At 34.6% G+C, this 20,260-nt stretch overlaps 1 protein-coding gene across 14 annotated transcripts in view; it reads right to left on the bottom strand.

The window, feature by feature from the left end:
- BCAS3 (BCAS3 microtubule associated cell migration factor) overlaps positions 1 to 20,260 on the bottom strand; it is a 553,048-nt gene that overhangs the window by 341,745 nt on the left and 191,043 nt on the right. For all 14 annotated transcript variants that reach the window (XR_006728831.1, XR_006728832.1, XR_006728830.1 and 11 more), the window contains exon 15: positions 4,944 to 5,208. Coding sequence is in view for 11 of the 14 variants with exons in the window: in XM_045525584.1 (XP_045381540.1) it covers positions 4,944 to 5,208 (265 nt within the window). In the remaining 3 variants the exon portion in view is untranslated. The remainder of the gene's footprint in view (positions 1 to 4,943; positions 5,209 to 20,260) is intronic.

The following is a 20,260-nucleotide window of genomic DNA, read 5'->3' as shown; positions in this document are numbered from 1 at the left end:
GGCTGAGGCATACTGTGCAAGGCACTGGCCTCCTTGTTCCTTGAAACTTTCAGGCACATCCCACCTCAGGATTTTACACTGGCTGTTACATAGGACTTTTTCCCTTACTTCCATTAAGTCTTTGCTTAAATGTCATCATCTCAGTAAGGCCTAAAGGAAGCACACTAAGTTCAAATTGCAATCTTCTCTAGGCATTCCCTATTATCCTTCTTTCCCTATATTTTTTCTCCATAGCTCCATGAGAACAGGGACATCTTTCTCTCTTTTTCACTGTTTTATTCCTAGAGCTCAGAGCAATGATTAATAGTTGTTGATCAAATGAATGTGTCTTACAGACGTTCAAGTTTTTAAAAAAGATATTACCATGAATAAAAAGTTCTTCATTCTGGCAAGTAATGATTTAAATCTAAATGGTTTTTCTTAGAACAACTTCTAAAGGTGATTTAAAACTCTGGTTTGGCCAAGCACAATGGCTCACACCTGTAATCTCAGCACTTTGGGAGGCTGAGGCAGGAGAATCCCTTGAGGCCAGGAGTTCAAGGCCAGCCTGGGCAAAATAATGAGACCTTGTCTCTACAAAAAATAAAATTAAAAAGAAAAAATTAGCCAGGCATGGTGTTACATGCCTGTAGTACCAGCTACTTAAGAGGCGGAGGCAGGAAGATTACCTGAGCAAAGGAGTTTCGTGTTGCAGTGAGCTACCATCAAACCACTGCACTCTAGCCTGTGTGACAGAGGGAGACCCTGTCTTAAATTAATAAAAAAACAAAACTCTGGTTTAAAGCCTTATAATGTACATTTTACCAACTACTATGCAAAGTGCCAAGATACAAATACAAACAAGAAAGACTTTGTCTTCATGGAGGTCAGTCTAACAGAAGACACAGACGTGTACAATGCCCGTATTATATTACGATAAAAGTATGTATAGGATACCAATACCAACGTTGACACAGATGATACATCGAAAGAAGGCTTAAGAAGTGAAAATTTAGCTAGTATAGTAGGCATTCAAAGGGGTAACACTATTGTCAAGTAGAGAAAAGTATGTAAATAGAAAAGTTGCCAAAAATTGTGGCATATTCCAGAAAGGGTACAGAAATCTAGGTGTGGTAGGATAAGAAGCTAGAAGTAAGATGGGACATCCACTAACATTCTAGGAGTATGGTTAAACACAAAGATTTTAAGCAGAAAATTGGCAGATAATATTTATGGTTAACAAAGAACAGTGTGATAGTAAAAAAAGGTTAGGTTAATGAAACAGAAGAAGAAACAATGATCAGGGACTCTTAATTATTTTTGCATCATAGATTATTTGGACAGTCTGGGGAAGCCTGTGGACTCTTCTCAGAACAATACTTATAAAGGCATGGAATAAAATACATGTAATTACAAAGGAAATAAATTATATTTAAATAGTTATCAATATATTAAAAATATAATAAATGTAGTAATTCATATTAAAACAAGTATCATATAGTCATATATAAAGTAGTGATGAACAAAAAGAATATTTTGAAGTCTATTCAAGATTTTAAGATTCTTCAATATAAATGTTTCATATATAATGTGATTTCAAAAGATCTGCATTTCTATTGGTAACAGCATCACAAGCACAGCTACTCTTATTGTCATGTGTTTTCTACATTCAATAGTTTTGGTTTGAGAATAGTGAATATAAAGATGTAATGTTTCCTATCTTGTTCGTGCATTATAATAACTCTTCATCTAGACTAAGTGGATGTTCGGGCAACAAGATAGGAAATGAAAGAGATATTTATAAAGAATATATTTCAAATTAATAAACATCCTTTGGAAAGTTTTAAAAAATGGCAAATAGATAATATAATCCTAAACTAAATTGGATTGGCTCCAAAGAGTAAAAAGGAAATACCCCTATATCAACTGTTATTTAACAGTTTCCTTTAGTTTGCTAAAAAGAGCACAGACAAACAACGGTAATACCACCAAAACATGATTCATTTTCAAGATGAATCCCTCCCTGTCCAATGGTTTACATTGTTTATGACCAGCATCATACTGTTTACCCACACAAAGTGTAAATACATCATTTTTAGAACTAACCAACAACAATGCCCATTTTGTTATGACATGTAAGGTACAAAAAGAACATGAAGAAAAATGACCATCACTCTAATGTCTATGCTTCAAAAATGAAGAAAACTACACAGAGCAATAGGGTGAAATTCTGAGAATAAAATTTTAATATGTGTTATCAGGAGGAAAATGCCTCCTGAAATTCCTGAATCTTAAGAACAGCAGTATCATCAAACAGTGTTGATTCTCCTCTCTGGGGGTTCTGCAAAATTATGAAAGCAATAAAGCTGAGAGAAAACAGTATATTTTCACTCAGAAATCTAGTATTACTGTTTAACCACTGTTCTTTTACAAATGACAAAATCCTTCATTGATTGGTATTTTGTAACTTTCAACAAAAATATACTGCAAGATATTTATCCATGTTCATTTAATATCTATCTTTTCTCTTGGAGTAGAAGATGCATGATGGCAAGGATGACCTTAATTTTTTCTATACATGATTCCAAAGCCTACTACAGAAACTGTTATGAGATTTGCTTAATAATGAAGGAAGACTAGGAAGGACAAAGAAGCTCAAAAGAATATCCTGTGAAAATGTATAAATGTAGGGATTACAAAATCTTTTTACTTTATCTACTAATACATCCGTGGTTCCTTTTATTGACATAGCTGTCCCATGTGCACACTGAATCTCTCTGCAAAAAGATTTTGGTGAAATTTATGTTAAGAAAAATATTCAATACAAAAAGAAAAGTTCTCAAAGAATCTATACTACATACCTAAATATAGAAAAAAATTTTCACACCAAAAAATATAACTAATTAGGTCTGAAATGTCTTGCAAATGAAACTCTTTTTTAAAAAACCTAAACATTTTTTTAAATGACTGTTTTCATCTAGGACTGATTCTAAAAACTTTCAACCTTAAATATCACTGGTCACTAGTTAAGACGAATAACTATTCCTATAAAAAATAATAGATCCCCTTTAAAAATATAAGATGAGAAAAAAAAATAATAGAGCCAAAGCATAAAGTATGATCTCAGGAAAAAATAGAGGTCCTACTTTTTTGAGTTACAGAAGTTTTCCCCAGGATACCATTTACCTATATATTTTGTTAGTCTACCTTAAAGCTTCCTGCAGAACATATATATCTGGAATTGGTCAGATATTACAAAAGAATGTATAATATGGTCAGTATAGAAGCTAAAACAAATAAGGATAGGTACATACCCAAAATAATTATAAATAAGTATTCAAATAAATACCTATACACACATATTCATAACAGCACTATTCACAACAGCCAAAAGGTAGAAACAACTCAAATGTACATAAATGGATGAATTGTGTTACACAATGAAATTCAGCCATAAAAAGGAATGAAGTACTGACATATAATACTACAATATAGGTGAAACTCAAAAACATTATACTAAGTGAAAGAAGCCAGAAACAAAAGGTTACATATAATATCACTGTATTTATATAAAATAAATAGAACAGATAAATCCACAGAGATAAAAAACACAGCAGTAGTTACTAGGGGATTGGGGGAAACAAGATAGGGGAACACCTGCTTAAAGAATATGTGATTTACTTTTTGGAGTGAGGAAAATGTTTTGGAACTAGAGACAGTGGTTGCACAACATAGTGAATCTACTAAATGCCATATTTAAATGGTAAATTTTATGTTATGGGAACCTCAGATCAATTAAAAAACTAAAGATTACTTTCTGTAGTTACCATAATCTCTCTATATAAAATTCTCCAATCTGGAAAACCTAAAATGGTCATCCATCAAAGGGAATCTACAATGCTCCAGAAAAAAGAGTAATCTAATGTCAACAAAAAGGAGTAACCTAATGTCAACATTTTCTGTCATTCTTGTGGGAATGAAATGGTATGACCACTCTGGTGTTATCTATCAAGATTAAGATTCACATACATTATGATCCAGAATTTCCCCTCAAAATTAATATACATATTAATCCCAAACCAAAAACCACAAAAATGTACATCACCAGTCGAAGAAAGGATAAATAAATAGAAGTACAAAGGACTAAGTCAGAGCAATGTAAATAAATGAACCAAACCTACCTGTAACAACATGAATAAATCTCACATGTTAAAGCAGCCAAATACACTGAAATACACGTACTCTATATACTCTATAATTCCATTTATATAAAATAGAAACAACAGTGTTTAAGGATACTTCCTTAGGAGTACAACTATTTTTAAAAAGTAACAAAGTGATTACCATAAAAGTCAGAATTGTGGTTTAATGTTATGGAGAAGGTGAACAAAAGGGGGATTCTGATATGCTCCATTTATTAATTGGGATAGTGATTGGGATTGATGGGTATTGCTCTAAGATAAACTATTGAGATACACCTTTGCTTTCCCTGTAACATACTGATAGAAATCCCACAGAGATGTATTTTAAAATGAAATGCAAATGCTGCTCTATCTAAAATACACATGACTCATGACTATTCCTTTCCATGAATAAATATTTCTTAATAAACTATAGTACTGGCCCATTAAAGACAATGTTTTAGAAGAGATATATAGAAAGGAGGTTCAGTTCTCTGAAGTTATAAATACAGTCTCAAACTTTATATTCTATAAATACAGTATCAAAAATCCTTTATATATTGAAAAAGTTATGGAGTTAAAATAGCATAGTAAAGACCACCAATACTATACTGGCTACAAATTATTAAATGATTTAATAGATAACAATATCTCATATGAGCCTAAGATCTTATCTTTACATATACAGATTATAAAAATTTTTACTATCCCAGGTCTGCAAAATTAGGAACAAAGGGGAATGGGATTGAAAGGAGCAGTGGAGAGAGAGAAAATTGGTTTTACCGTGCAAAGGTGAGCCAGAAGGGCTGCTTGATAGACCTGGAACAGGGCTACAGCGACCTCCTTGCTTAGATGTCAGTTCTTGTTCAATCTCTTCCAGTCCGGCACTTTTCTGGAAACGGCTCATGCGATTCACTACTCGTGGTGACATATGTGTACGAACACAAGGCTGGCCACCATAAGGGTTGATGGGGAAAACGTGGGAAGTACCCCGCAGAGTACTGACCACAACCCAGCGACAGTCATGGCTGAAGCAGATGTCTTGTACCTAGAATTGAGATAAGGGAAGATAAAAAATGGCTGAAACTATTTGGATTTATCTAAAAGTATCACATATCACCAAATATAAATAGAAATGGCTACCTCATTACCAAATGTATGTAAGAGCAGGTTAGAAACAAAAAAATTTATTCTACAGATGATGTTCACAATGAATGTGGATCAAACTCCATTAGGTAAAAAGTTACTTGAATGGTCAGGGAATATAGAACCCTGAAGAGAGGTGGGATACGGAGAAAAGAAGGTCTTAAACACTTGACGCCCCCACTCCCACAAAACCAATAAATAATGACAACTCCTATATCTGTAGTAGTTGGCAAAGTTTTTCCATATGGGACCATATGGCTTTGCAGGATGTATAAGCTCTATTGTCTATTGCAACTACTCAAATACCCTTGTACTGTCAAAGCAGCCATAGAAAATATGTAAATGAATGAGTGTAGCTATGTTCAAAAAACTTTATTTACAAAAACAAGTGGCAGGTCACAGAACTGACCTAGAGAAAATTAGTCATTAATTTGTATGACACTTACCATATACTGAATAAAGAATTTCTACCATTTTTGAATAAGCAAATTGAATTTACTGCTTTTATCTTGGTATCAGTCTAATGGTGAGAACCTGAGCAAAAATACCTCAATTTACTTTCTTCAAAAAACTTTAAAAAGAAAGTCAAATAAAATTTGATATTGTTCTAAACATTTTTAAGCATAGCTTCTAAAAGGAAGGCAGGTTACAAATATTCAATTAAGGTTTTCTACATTGAATAAATTAATTTTTCACCACATAAAACAATTATCAAACAGTGCTTTAAAAAAATTGAGATAAGATAAAAGCATAGTAAAATAAGAATATTTTTGAGTGGTATTTAACATGAAAAAAATATAGCACATGTACATATACATGAGGCATATTAGCTTTTATTATAATAACACAAATGAAGTAAAATTCCTCAAGCAGAGAAGCACTTGCCAATATATTATATCTTCAAATAAGCCTAAATATTTCAGAAATGCATCACAAACAAAAGCTATATGTAGCCATCAAAATACAAGTTTCTAAAGGAGCCTGAAACCTTCTAAATAAAAAAGAAATGTTAGTTTTACGTATCAAGACAAGATATTCATTGCTAGACTACTGCTGGACAAACATTATCAATACATGAACAAACCCAGAATTCAACCACATGCCTGTCAATCTCCATTACTGTGACATATTCAAATGATACACTGATGTTTATAATTAAAGACTATCCTGAAAACTGACAAATTTAACTCCCAACAATTCCAGTATTTCAGATAAAAAGTTGTTCTACAGTGTTTAACTTCTGTACTTTGCCTACAATAAAGTTCAGCTTAACTGACTTTTCTAATAGATTAGGGATCCTATTAAAAGAAAGAGTAGAAATAGTAGAAAAGCAAGAGGAAAGGAAGGACAGCACAAATAAAAGTGTAAATAGCAGAAGCAAGAAAGAGAAATATAGTACCAAAAGAATTTAGTATCATAATATCAAATGCATTTTCGTGTGCCAGAATCAAATATATAAAGAAAAATATCTTTAGGCTTATCGTTGAGTAATTTATGTTCCATCCACAGCGGAACTGAACTATGTTATCTAAAACCTTTTTCCAAAACACTTACAATCAAGACCACTTTCTGGTCTGTCAATGAAAAAGAGTTTCCTTCTTTCATTTTAAGAATACTTGTGATATGAGGTGGTGTTAACAATCAGTATCAAGGGAAGAAGACAGAATTCCACCTAATGCTTACTTAGAAAACTGCAATTAGAGAAGTGATTATGCTCTATGACCTTCAAGACACATCAGCATACATAAATGAGCAGAGAAGGATTGCTACAGATATTAGCTGTCAAGAGAATTAGACAAAGTTTAATCTTTTAAATAACACTACAGAGGATAACAAGTTGCCTACTCATGAAATATAAAATGATATGACTGTTGGTATTATTGAACTAGCTGGATAGTTTTTTATACACTATTAAAAACAAAAAATATATATAAAAATGGCAAACTAGTAATATAAAAATGGTAAAGTGATAAAATCATTCACATGATTTTTGGACTTCAATTATAGAATGTTATTTCTAGTTAACATTTTCTCATCATAATTAAGGAGAGCTAGATGGGAGTTATATAACTGACTTAGTTCTATAGCATTAAATATCATGGCAAATAATATTTACCATGCACAGATTAGGCATTTATGATAACAGAAATTAAATCACCCAAACTCCTGCTCTCAAATTTAGAAAATAAACATATTTAGATAATTATTTTTAAAAAAAACACTCACTATTCAATACTTTGAACTCAAGAACTAAACAGAGCCGAATAGCAATATATATACTGTATATGCTCCTGGTGGGCCACATTTGAAAATGCTTATAAATTGAAGTAGGGAGTGACTGTACACATGAGACAAGTGCAAGTTTCTTTTAAAACTGAGCTCAACAAACTTTTCCCGTAAATGACCAGATAGTAAATTTTGGGTCTTGCAGGCAATAAAGCAAAATCAAGGATATTATGTAGGTACTTACAATAACAAGAGAGAAAATAAATTTCAACAAAAATTTTATTGATAAAATTCAACATATAATAATAATTCAGTATAATATTTTTGTTATAGAGGTCTACTAATGAGAAGAATGGCATTCTTTTCTACAGAGATAATAATCTGCTTAGTTGAGGTTCAAAGACAGTGTTATTAGATTACAATACTAATTGATAAAAACCATTCTTAGCTGGTGGTACATATTACAAAAGCAGTCAAAGGGCCAAATTTGGCCCATGGACCATAGTTTGCTGACTCATGTCATGCCATCATGATAATGGTCAATGTACACTTGTCAGAGTGTCAAACCCCTAAATATAGAAAAAGCCTTGGAAATCTAATGTCAAAGTCAAAAACAGGGTAAGATACTCTTAGGTCAGCAAGCAGTATTGCTATAGTTTAGAAGAATCTCCACAGTACAGAGAGGAAAAACTACACAGAAGACCTTCGCATAAGAAGAATCTATAGAGGACATGAGTTAAGAACATAAGACCAATGAGATTAAGGTACTTTTAAAAATTCAATAGCAAGCAGACACTTTGTTTTGTTTTGTATGTAAGGTGAATATAACTATATGTATATTATATACAATATAATAATAGCATATGATTACAAAAACCACTTCAGTTTTTTAAAAAAATCACATAAACATAAATCCCACAACCCAGAGACAAGTATTTCTCATAATCTTGGAACACATCCTTCCAGGCATCTCTTTATACATAAATGGACATACAATACATCTAGCCATTTATATATATCACATAAATACATATGTGTACACACAATTTTACATCAGATTAGATTAAAAATACCAATTTGAAATTTGAAATAGTCTATAAAGGTTATTATTAAATACTGTGAAAACACACAGAAATACTACTATAAATATAAGGCCTTACATATTATCATAGGCTCTACCTAGAGGTAGTATATCATAGTAAATACATCTACTATTTACTAGCTATATGGCCATGGGAAAGTTAGTTAACAATCCTGTGCCTTGAGGTTCTTCATTTGCAAAATAGGAAAAATAATGCAAATCTTAATCAGATTGTTAGGTTTAATGAATTATCACATAAAGCACTCAGAACAGTGCCTAGCACTCACTAAGTACTATACAAAGATGTGTGCTATTATTGTCATTATTATCATAAGAGAATATTCCAACTCTGTACAAATGTCTCAGCTTTCACTGCTACCAATGTAGACTAAACTATTATCATCTCTCTACTAGGTTACTACATTAGCCTCTCACCTGGACTTTTTAATTGAGACCACTTATATAAGCAACACAAGACAAAGTAGGTAAGTTATACTTCTTCCACATTAAAAACCTTTGCATATCAAAGAATACTATCAAGAAAGTAAGGCCAGAAGTGGTGGCTCACACCTGTAATCCTAGTACTCTGGGAGGCTGAGACGGAAGGATTGTTTGAGGTTAGGAGTTCAAGACCAGCCTGAGTAAGAGCAAGACCCTGTCTCAACAAAAAACAGAACAGTTAGCCAGGCATGGTGGTGCATTCCTGTAGCCCCAGCTACTCAAGAGGCTGAGGCAGGAGGATCACTTGAGCCCAGGAGTTTGAGATTGCAATCAACTACGATGACACCATTGAACTCTACCAAGGGCAACAGAACAAGACTCTGTCTCAGAAAAAAAAAAAAAGTAGGCCGAGTACAGTGGCTCATGCCTGTAATCCTAATACTCTGGGAGGCCCAGGTGTAAGGATAGCTCGAGGTCAGGAGTTCAAGACCAGCCTGGGCAAGAGTAAGACCCTATCTCTACTAAAAACAGAAAGAAATTAGCTGGACAACTAAAAATATATAGAAAAAATTAGCCAGGCATGGTGGCGCATGCCTGTAGTCCCAGCTACTTGGGAGGCTGAGGCAGGAAGATTGCTCGAGCCCAGGAGTTTGAGGTTGCTGTGAGCTAGGCTAATGCCACCGCACTCTAGCCCAGGCAACAGAGTGAGACTGTCTCAAAAAAATAAAAAATATAAAATAAAGAAAGAAAGAAAAGAAAAAGACAAACCAAAAAATGGCAGAAAATATTTGCAAACAATATATCTGATGAAGGTCTAGTATCTAGAATATATAAATAACTTACAACTTAGCAACACAAAGACAAAGAAGGAGTGGCTACTAATTCTTCAGTCTTGCATTCACAGTGCCCAAGGATGGCATTACTGTGCACCATAGCCATTTGCCCCAATTTAAGTTTAGAAATGACTAGTTTCAGTCATAGCTGAAACTGTTCAAAATGTTAATAAAGGTTTTGTTGCATGGTAAAATAAAATAAATTAAAATGAAATATATTAAATTAAAATAAGCAAAGGATTGGAATAAAATATTTCCCCAAAGAAGATACACAAATGGCCAATAAATGCTCAACATCATTAGTGATTAGGAAATGAAAATCAAAACAATGAGATACCCACTTCATATGCAAAAGAATGGCTCAAATAAAAAAAGACAGACAATAACAAGTGTTGAGGACGTTTAAAAGTTGAAACCCTCATACTAATACTTCTATGGCGGAAATGTAAATGGTGCAGCCACTCAAAAAGTGCTTCAAAAAGTTAAACATAGAGTTATCATGTGAACCAGCAATTTTCATTCCTAGATACCCAAGAGAATTGAAAACATATGTTCACACAGAAACCTGTACACAAATGCTCACCACCAGGATACCAAAGAGCCCAAAAAAGTATAAACAACTCAAATGTCCATCAACTGATGAATAAACAAAATGTTATATATCCATATGACAGAATATTACTCAACCATGAAAAGGAATTAAATTCTGACGTATGCTTAAAAATGAACTTTGAAACAATATGCAAAGTGAAAGAAATCAGACACAAAGGCCATATGTTGTATGATTCCATTTATGTGAAATGTATAGAATAAGCAAATCCACAGATACAGAAAACAGATTAGTAATTGCCAAGGGTGAGGGAGAGGAGAATGGAGAGTGACTTCTAATAGGTGCCAGGTTTATTTTGGGGTCATGAAACTGTTCAGGAATTAGATAATGGTGATCAATGTATAATTCTGTGAATATATTAAAAACCACTGAATTGGACTCTATAAAATGGTGAACTTTATGTATGTGAATTATACCTCAATAAATCTGTTATTTAAAAAATGAAAGGAACAACTAACTAGCTACTTTGCTGAAAGGAAAGTTCTATAGCCTCTTTTTATAGTTTGTGGTTTCATTTAATAGCCTCTTAGTTCTTGCAGATACCTTTGCCTTCCTATGCTCAATGGAAGATAAGCAGCTGCAGGGAAGCCTAAACTAGCCTTTTATCTGTGCCTATCCTGGCTCATGTTTTATCTGGGGTTACGTTAAACAAGTGACTTGAATATAATATGGGCAAAAGGTATAACCAGATGTTCTTGTTAAGTTTCCCTCCATTCAGCATAAAAGTGTTGCCTAAGAAGAAAACTCAAGCATACAGTATCTAATTTAGTCTAGAAATCCTCATAAAGATGCTCATTATTATCAATTCAGAGCTTTTAAACATGAGTTATTAACTAATAACATACAAATAAAATACTACAGATTAAAATGTTTTATAAATTTATGTTTCGTTATGTAATTTACTAGTCATTAAATGTTTCTTATATTATTTAGCATATTTACAACATTCACACTTATTTCTCTTTGTAATGATATAAAATTGGCTATCAGAAACTTCTTAGGCCTCTAGAAGGCTAATATATTTGCTCCTTAAAACATATTGTAACATCCAGTAATCCTGATCTATACAAATATTTTTTGGGCAATCTGAGTTATTTACTTTAAAATATTTCATTGATTTGGGAATTCAAAACTGCAGTATTTGGGGCAACTAAAATCTAATACAGCAGACATATACTCACATGGAACATAAAATTCCTAAACAGTGTTTTTGATTATGTCCAACATTTTATCAAAACTTAAAAAAAACCCACATATATTTAATTCATAAAATGGGTTGAATTCAAAGTACATATGAAACAAGAGAATTTGGGCAGTAGAATTAAATGTCACTACATTTTAGCATCTAAGAGATAGACATCAGCACCTTATGAGGGTGCAAATTCAACCCAAAACCTCAACTAACAACCTCAATTAATAGCAGTAGTAAAATTTTAGGGTTATCTTAACATCCTAAAATCTGAAGCTGAGATTCTCAAACTTTAGCGTGCTAAGAAGCACCTAGATTATGTGTAAGAAAAGCAGATCCTGTGGTCCCACCTTCAGAATTATGATTTAATTGGTATTGGGGGAGGAGGGCAGCCATGACCAAGAAATCTGCATTTTTAGAACACTTGAGTAATGACTATGGTACCAATCTAAAGTCAGCAATACTGGGTGAGAAAATAAAGTGACCAGCAATGGCAGTCCCCTCAACTGCATACCAAAACTTAGAAATTATGGAAAAGATATTTTATTTTAAAAAATAAGGTAATAGCAACAATTGCCTAGGGCAGGAACAGGGCAGAACACTGACTAAAAGAGGCAAGAGGAAAGTTTCTGAGATAAGATGTTCTATATCTTGATTGCTGTGATGATTACATAGATGTAACTACTGAGTGGCAAATCTAACACCCATCTCCAACATTGACTCCCTCACTTGACAACACTACAAATGCTTAATATGTGATTGGCCTCTCTTACAACAAGTGCTGACATAGCTATGATCACTCAGACCAAAGTAGGTGGCTATTGGAGGATTCTGGGAAGGATCTGCTTTCCTGATAAAAGGAATTAACATCACTGATACTGCCGTTTCTCCCCAACTTATTGCTTTGAATTCTGAAATGATGTCAAGGGAAGTGACATTTATAAAGCAATCATGAGGGAAAGAGCAAAAAAGTCACAAGGACATCATTGAATGATTGTATCAAGACCAGCACCAGACTTCTTATAACATGATAAAAATAACCCCTGATTTTTAAAAACATTGTTAAATGTGGTTTTGTTTCCGTAGCCAAAAATATGCCTAATGATTCAAATAACAATTCCCTTTCCCACCCTATTAGAAAAGAAGGAAAACCCAAAAGCACAGAGTAGTTGGATAAAAAGTCTCAAAACCATGAGTACTAAATCTTTAGATGTCTATGAAAATGGCAATGAAAACATAAAGATAGCTGATAACCTTAAAATTACGTTTTCATTTTTTGAAATTATTAAGTACATAGTAGTTAGATTTTTACCAAATAATGTACACTTTTAAGTATATCTTTGAAGTTTCTTGAATGTGGCCTTACTTGATTACAGCTAAATTAATGCATCCTTCCAACATGGAAAGGTTCCCCATCCCTGGACTAGTATCATAAAAGGGCTAGTATCAATAAAGAAAAAAACTGATAAATCTGGTTTCATGAAAATAAAAAATTTTTCCCTCCGTGTAAGTTCTTATAAAACTAAGCATGCAATTACATTCTTGGGCATCTGTGGTAGAGAAATAAAAGCTATGTTCACATACTTATAATAGACAAACATTGCATATAGTTCAGCTGTAATGTCCAAACAAAGTACGGGAGGTAGGTCTGGTGAAAAAAGGGTAACATGAGGGAACTGTTCAGTATTTTGAAGGTGGTGGTGAATATACAAACTTACTCATGTGATAAAACTGTATAACTAAATACATATACACACAAAGAAATGAGTGAAAGTAAACTTGGTGAAAACTAAAAAAGATGCGTGGATTGTGTGAATGTCAATATCCTGGTTGTGATATACTATAGTTCTGTAAAATGTTACCATTGGGGAAAACTGTAAAGTGTACGTGGACAATCATTTCAATAAAAAATAACAGTGAATATGAGGCCTTGCTAACACCACAAGGACAGCAGTGCTCATGGGCCTGGTTCCTCCTGCAGACTGAACAAGACAGGAAATGAGGTATGGCCCCAAATGCCAATGACTACAGGGTGAAACATGGTGGGATGGGGCAAAAAGAATGTCATGCTGTCCCTGGACATTCACTGGATGCTGGGAAGTGGCACCACAGCACATGGTGGGTAAAGTGGCACTAACACTTGGGCACCAATCTTGGATCTAAGGGCCAAGACAGATAAAAGGTCAACGTTCCAGGCTATCCCCCCATCACATCTACAAGCTAGCCTCTGTTAGACAGGGGATAATGTTATTGCATGGCAGCTGTCATTGGAACAACATGCACATTAAACACATCAGTCTATATTTTCATAGAGAGAAAATATGCTGCAATGCGGTATAAAAGGGTGGGGCCCTTTAGTCCAATCCAATGTACTGTCATTGTAACTTACGTTGATGAATGCGTAACTGGTATTAACAGCTTACATGACTGTACTTAAACGCTTGGGTCAGAGCGTATCCTTGGACATGTATACTGAAGTGATAATGGGACAAGTGCACAACAGATCACACTACTAGGCTTCCAGTTCCTTCTCAGGTTATACAACAGAAATAACAGAACACCAGGACTAGGTGAAGACTTAATGGCTGCTGAAGTACTCAGAGGTAACATCGCCACCTGCCTGATGCAGCAACCTAGCACACTCCCTTTTTAGGAAGGCAGTTATTGACCGGCTAAGTTCTAATTGTAACTGATCCATGGAGGCCTTGTGATTTTCTAGACTCACTTGGGGAAGGGTGGACTTGAAGATGAACAAGGTGGGAATTGTCCAGCAGGGACTTCTATTCACATAGAAATGGTATACTCCAAAGTACAGCCAGCAGCACCTTGGGATTTACAGTCACTTTACCTCCTACTCCACTGCCTGAAGCAATGCCACTAGCTCAAAAGGTCCTTGATTGATAGATCTTCCTTCAAATGCCTGGGCCTTTTTCACTGATGGCTCAGCTAAGATGAAACCTGAGGTGCCCGCTGGGCCTTGGCAGCTGTATAACACCAACAACTATGGAAGGCTGATTGAAGTAAGGAACAATCCAGCAAAGGAGAATAATGGAAGGCAATCACCCCAACTTTAACTCAGGGAAAGGCAAACTATGATTGTGGGCCAACCATGCCCATTCATTTACATATTGTCTATGGATGCTTTTGTGTGACAACAGCAGAGCTGAATATAGAGACCATACCGAATGCAGAGTCAAAGATATTTATTATCTGGTCCTTTAAAGAAAAAGCTTGCTGACTCCTACTTTAGACAACCCTCTGGAAATGTTTTATTTTTACTGACATTTCGTCAGTTGGCAATGGCCTGGCCAGTGGTCTCATCTGCCACCAGGAAGACTACATACAGGCAGATTATAGATGCCTCTCTTTAAGGCCATGAATTGTGCAAACAAATCACAGCTGCTAATGGAACAATCTGGGTCACTCAGGCTCAAGGTTACTAAGGTTTCATTCACTGATGGGAATGAATGGAATCAAACCACTAACAAAGCCTACAGTGCCCTGTACCATACTGTGATTGCCATATAAATCCACCAATAATACATATTTTGCCTGTGTCATGAGTCCCATCTACTGTCCCTTGTTTCATATCCATTCAAAGTATATATGAGATCATAATTGAAAAGAATATGTATTCTGTAGTTGTTGGGGTCAGCTATTTATGTACTAGGACAACGTGGTTGGTAGTGTTTTTCTGTTAATTTATGTCTTTTTTCTCTATTCTACCCAATGTTGAGAAAGTGGTGTTAAAATCACCAATGTGAATTGCAGAATTAATTATTCATCATTTTAATTCTTTTGGTGCTTTTTTGATGTACTTTGAAACTCAGTTTAGGTACATACACATTTAAATTTTCCTGACAACTTGACTCTTGAACATTATGAAATATCTCTGGTAATAAACTTTGTCTTAAAATAGATTTTTACTTAATAATTTCCAATTTCTTATGTTTGTTGTTTGCATGATATATCTTTTAACATGCAATTACTATCATCATATTAATGTCTCTATATTGAAAGTGAATCTCTTATAGGTAATTTCCTTTTTACTGGAGTACATTAATATTTAATGTAATTTTATATGGTTGAATTTGATGTACCATTTAGTATTTGTTTCTTGTTTATCCCTCTTTTTCTTGTGCCTCTGCCATTCCTTTTCTGCCTTCTTTTGAATTAACTGAACAATTTTTGGTATGCCATTTTCATTGGAAATACTGGCTTTTTATGTATAGCAATGTTGAACCTTGCAATAGTACAGCTCCATATACCTACCCTAATACCCTTCGCCCTTTGTGCTATAGTTATCATATGCATTACATGTATACACAATATAATCCCTACAAAATAATGCTATAATTTCTTACATATAAAAATTATGAAATTATAATTTTATCATTCCTATATATTTTACACAAATTTCAAAAAGAAAAATATCATCCTTTACGTTCAACAAGAAATTTACAATATTCCTCATCACTTCCTAAAAATGCAAGTTTGCTTCTGGTATCACATGTTACTTTAGCCTGATTTCTAGTATGACTGTGCTGGCTTTATTGCTCCTTCATCCCTGAGGAATATTTTTGCTTGATGGAGAACTTTGGGTGGCCAATATTTGATTTTTTCAGTCCTTTAAACATGTTATTCCACTGTGACTTCCATGGTTTCCAATGAGAAGTCAACAATTTGTTAAAATGTATTTTCTCTGTATGTCATGTATTGTTTTCTTCTGCCTGGTTTTAAGATTTGCTCCTTACTTTGGTTCTCTCGTAAAAAGGCAACTATGATGTCCTGAGAAATGGCTTTTCTTGTATTTGATCATATGAGAGGTTTGTCTTTTTAAGGTTGTAAATTTTTGTCTTTCAACAAAAGTGAGTTTTCCATCTTTGTATATTTGTTTCTCCTTCACTCTCTTCTTACCCACAATTAACTACATGTACGTTAGATTTGGTATTATTCCGCATATTGCTATGGCTCTATTTATTTTCTATTTTATCTCTCATTAAGTTTGGAAATTTCTAGTGATCTATCTTCAAATTCTTTTGCTCTTTATCAATTCTGCTGTTAACACATCCAGTTCATTTTTATTTTTGATACTGTATTTTTAAGTTCTATACTTTATATTTGGTTACTTGCTATATTTCATATTTCTCTACTGAGATTTCCTAACTTGCCATCTAACAAGCATATTTTCCTTCATGTCATTAAGCATAATAATAATAGTTGATTTAAAATACTTTCTACTGTTTACTATATCTGGATCATCTTGGGGTTCATTATGCTAATGTGCTGTGATCCTATGGATTGAAGCAATAGCTCCTTCCTGAGAGTTTCCAATCTGACATTCCTTATGGCTAGCCCTATTGATTTCAGACTTGCCTAGCCAGCCCCGACATTCATGTAAACCAATAAATCCCTTTAATGTCCTAATGATTCTGTTTCTCTGGTAGAGTGCTGACTGATAGAGACACTTAGTCCAGTTTCTATTATTCCATTATGGCTGAATGACAAAAGTTATGAAATGATTTTAAGTTTTCCAGAATGTTTCTCTGAACCCAAATATCTCCCTTACTGCCTTTAAGAGTGCTTCTGAAATAATCTTTTGGATCTTCTAGTATTTGAATATCCCATAAGGAGAAAGATGCTAATATCAGGATGTTCACAGGAAAGTGTGATCTGAAGACAAGGCCAAGGGTATGGCTAGATAACATTTTGCTGAAGACACCAGGCATGTGACTCATGAATCCACTCAACCAGCAGAAGCCAGGAATAGAGATGGGGAAATTTAAGAAAGATCTGTGGAGTATCCTCTTGTCTAGTGGCACAGATCCCCATCACATGGACAGAAGATACACAAGGTTTTTGAGAATGCTGTATCACAAGAAGCATTGATGGCATGGACTAAAAGGCACAGGGACAGGATAAAGAGAAAGAGGGCTACTGGATCTTGCAAAATTCTACAAATGGGAAACAGTTTGACAGAGCTACTCAGCTACAAACCTGTGCCGTCCTTCAATAAAATGGATGAATGACTCTGAGCACAAGCTGTGTGTACAAAGGCAGCGGTAGGCAGATCTGCAGGCCCAGAAGACAGACCTGCAGTCCAGGATGGCAAAGCCTCAAGCCAAATAGGAAACTCAGGGCTTGAAACTTAATGGAATTTGCCCTGCTGAATTTTAAACTTGTTTGGGACCAGCGACTCTTTTATTCTTTCTCATTTCTTCCTTTTGGAATGCACATCCAGTGCATGTCTTACTATTATATTTTGACAGGAGATAACGTTTATTGTTTCATGGGTCCACAGGTGGACAGGAATTTTGCCCCAGATGGGTCCCAGAGTCTCAACCACACCTGATTTGGATGATTTAGATATTGGGGCCTTTGAGTTGATGCTATTTTAAAGTTTTGTACTTACACTGTCATTACAGGTTGAGATTTTTGGGAATGTTGGTATGCGGAAAAGATACTTAGCATATGGCATGAATATGAATTCTGGGAGGCAGAGGATGGAATATAGTGAAATGAGTGGTAGCCCCCAAAAAGAGATGCTCATATCCCCCATAAGATCAAAAAATAACTCTGGCAAAATAAGTGATTAAGTTATAGAAACTTAGAGAAATCGCTTATCCTGGATTATCCAGGTTGGTAATGAAAGTCACATTTACCTTTATAAGAAATGCAGAACAGGCCGGGCGCGGTGGCTCACGCCCTATAATCCTAGCCCTCTGGGAGGCTGAGACAGGTGGATGGCTCGAGGTCAGGAGTTCGAGACCAGCCTGAGCGAGACCCCATCTCTACTAAAAATAGAAAGAAATTATCTGGACAACTAAAAATATATATAGAAAAAATTAGCCAGGCATGGTGGCACATGCCTGTAGTCCCAGCTACTCGGGAGGCTGAGGCAGTAGGATTGCTTGAACCCAGGAGTTTAAGGTTGCTGTGAGCAAGCTGACGCCACGGCACTCACTCTAGCCCGGGCAACAAAGTGAGACTCTGTCTCAAAAAAAAAAAAAAAAAGAAATGCAGAACACAGCAGACATAGAGTTGGGGAGGATACAATGCAATCAGAGAGACAGAGATTGAGTGATGTGGCTATAAATAAAGGAACTCTAAAAACCACCATAAGTTGGAAAAGGCAAAGAGTACATTCTTCCTTAGAATCTCCAGAGAGGGACAGCCTCGCTTACACCTTAATTTTGGACTTTTGGCCTCCAAAACTGTAAAAGAAGAAATTTTTGAAGTTTGAAGGCCCCAAGTTCATGGCAATTTGTTATGGCAACTACAGGAAGGAAATACTGAGTAATTTTAGACATCATCCTGCTAACAACGTAAACTCCATACTGTGGACAATCTGCCCAGGACTGAGATTTCTGGGTTCTATGGTAAGTGTATATTAAGATTTTTATAATAAGAAAATGCCAAACTATTTCCCAGAGTGGCTGTACCATTTTACATGCCCAACAGCAATGTACGAAATATGAGAAATCCAGTTCCTCCAACTCACTGACTTTTGAGAGTTTTTAAAGGTATTGTGGGTACAAAACAACTGCGGCTTTTCATTTTCTTAATGGTTTTTGTTCAAAGAGCAGATGTGTTCCATTTTGATGAACTTCAATTTATCAATATATTTTTAATGGATTTTGCTATTAGTGTCATATCTTAAACAAATCTGTGTCTAACCTAAGTCACAGAGGCTTCTTCTGGGTTTCTTTAAAAAAGCTTTATAGTTATAGGTTTTACATTTCAGTGTATGATCCAATTTGAGTTAATCTGTTGAAAAGACTAACCTTTCGCCACTTTGCATCTTTGCTGAAAATCAAGTGGCCATGTTTACGAATGTTCCTAGACTCCCTATTGATTACTGTATCTTTAATAAATAAGTCTTGCTATCAGGTAGTGACATCACTCCAAATTTGTTTTTCTTTTTCAAAGTTATTTTGCTCATTGTAAGTCCTATGCATTTCCATTTGAATTTACAATTATCTTGTTAATTTCTACAAATAAAAAAGTCCTGCTGGGATTCTGATGCAGATTACACTGAACCTACAGATCCATTTGGAGAGAACCCACATTGTAATGACATAAAGTATTACAACACAAGAAAATGGTTTAGCTCTCCATTTATTATATTTAGGTCTTTATTTACTCTCAGCAATGTTTTCTAGTTTTCAGAATACAGGTCTTGTATATTGTATGGCAATATCTTATATTTTTAGATGTTTTATTAAAATTATCAATTGTTGTTAGTATACAGAAGTCCAATTGATTTTTGTATATTGATCTAATATCCCATAATCTTAACATCATTTATTAGTTTTTTTTTTTTAATAGAATCCTTTAGATTTTCTACATAGATAATCATATCATCTTCAAATAAAAGACAGCTTTACTTTTTCCTTTGTGGTCTGATGGTGGTTCTCTCCATGTTTTCATATCTTCTCTGCAAATTTCCAGGATTCTCTCTCTTTGGAGCTCTCATATCTCTGGTACTTTGTTCTGGGAATCTATGACCTTGGTCTCCCCAGACTCTTAGAAATGTCTCATAAACCAGGCTACATCTGGTTTCCCCTTTCAAGA

This window comes from Lemur catta, chromosome 15 (genome assembly GCF_020740605.2).
Source record: "Lemur catta isolate mLemCat1 chromosome 15, mLemCat1.pri, whole genome shotgun sequence".
NCBI classification, from domain to species: domain Eukaryota; kingdom Metazoa; phylum Chordata; class Mammalia; order Primates; family Lemuridae; genus Lemur; species Lemur catta.
Note: the sequence above shows the minus strand (reverse complement) of the source record. Positions and strands in the feature narration are given on the sequence as shown.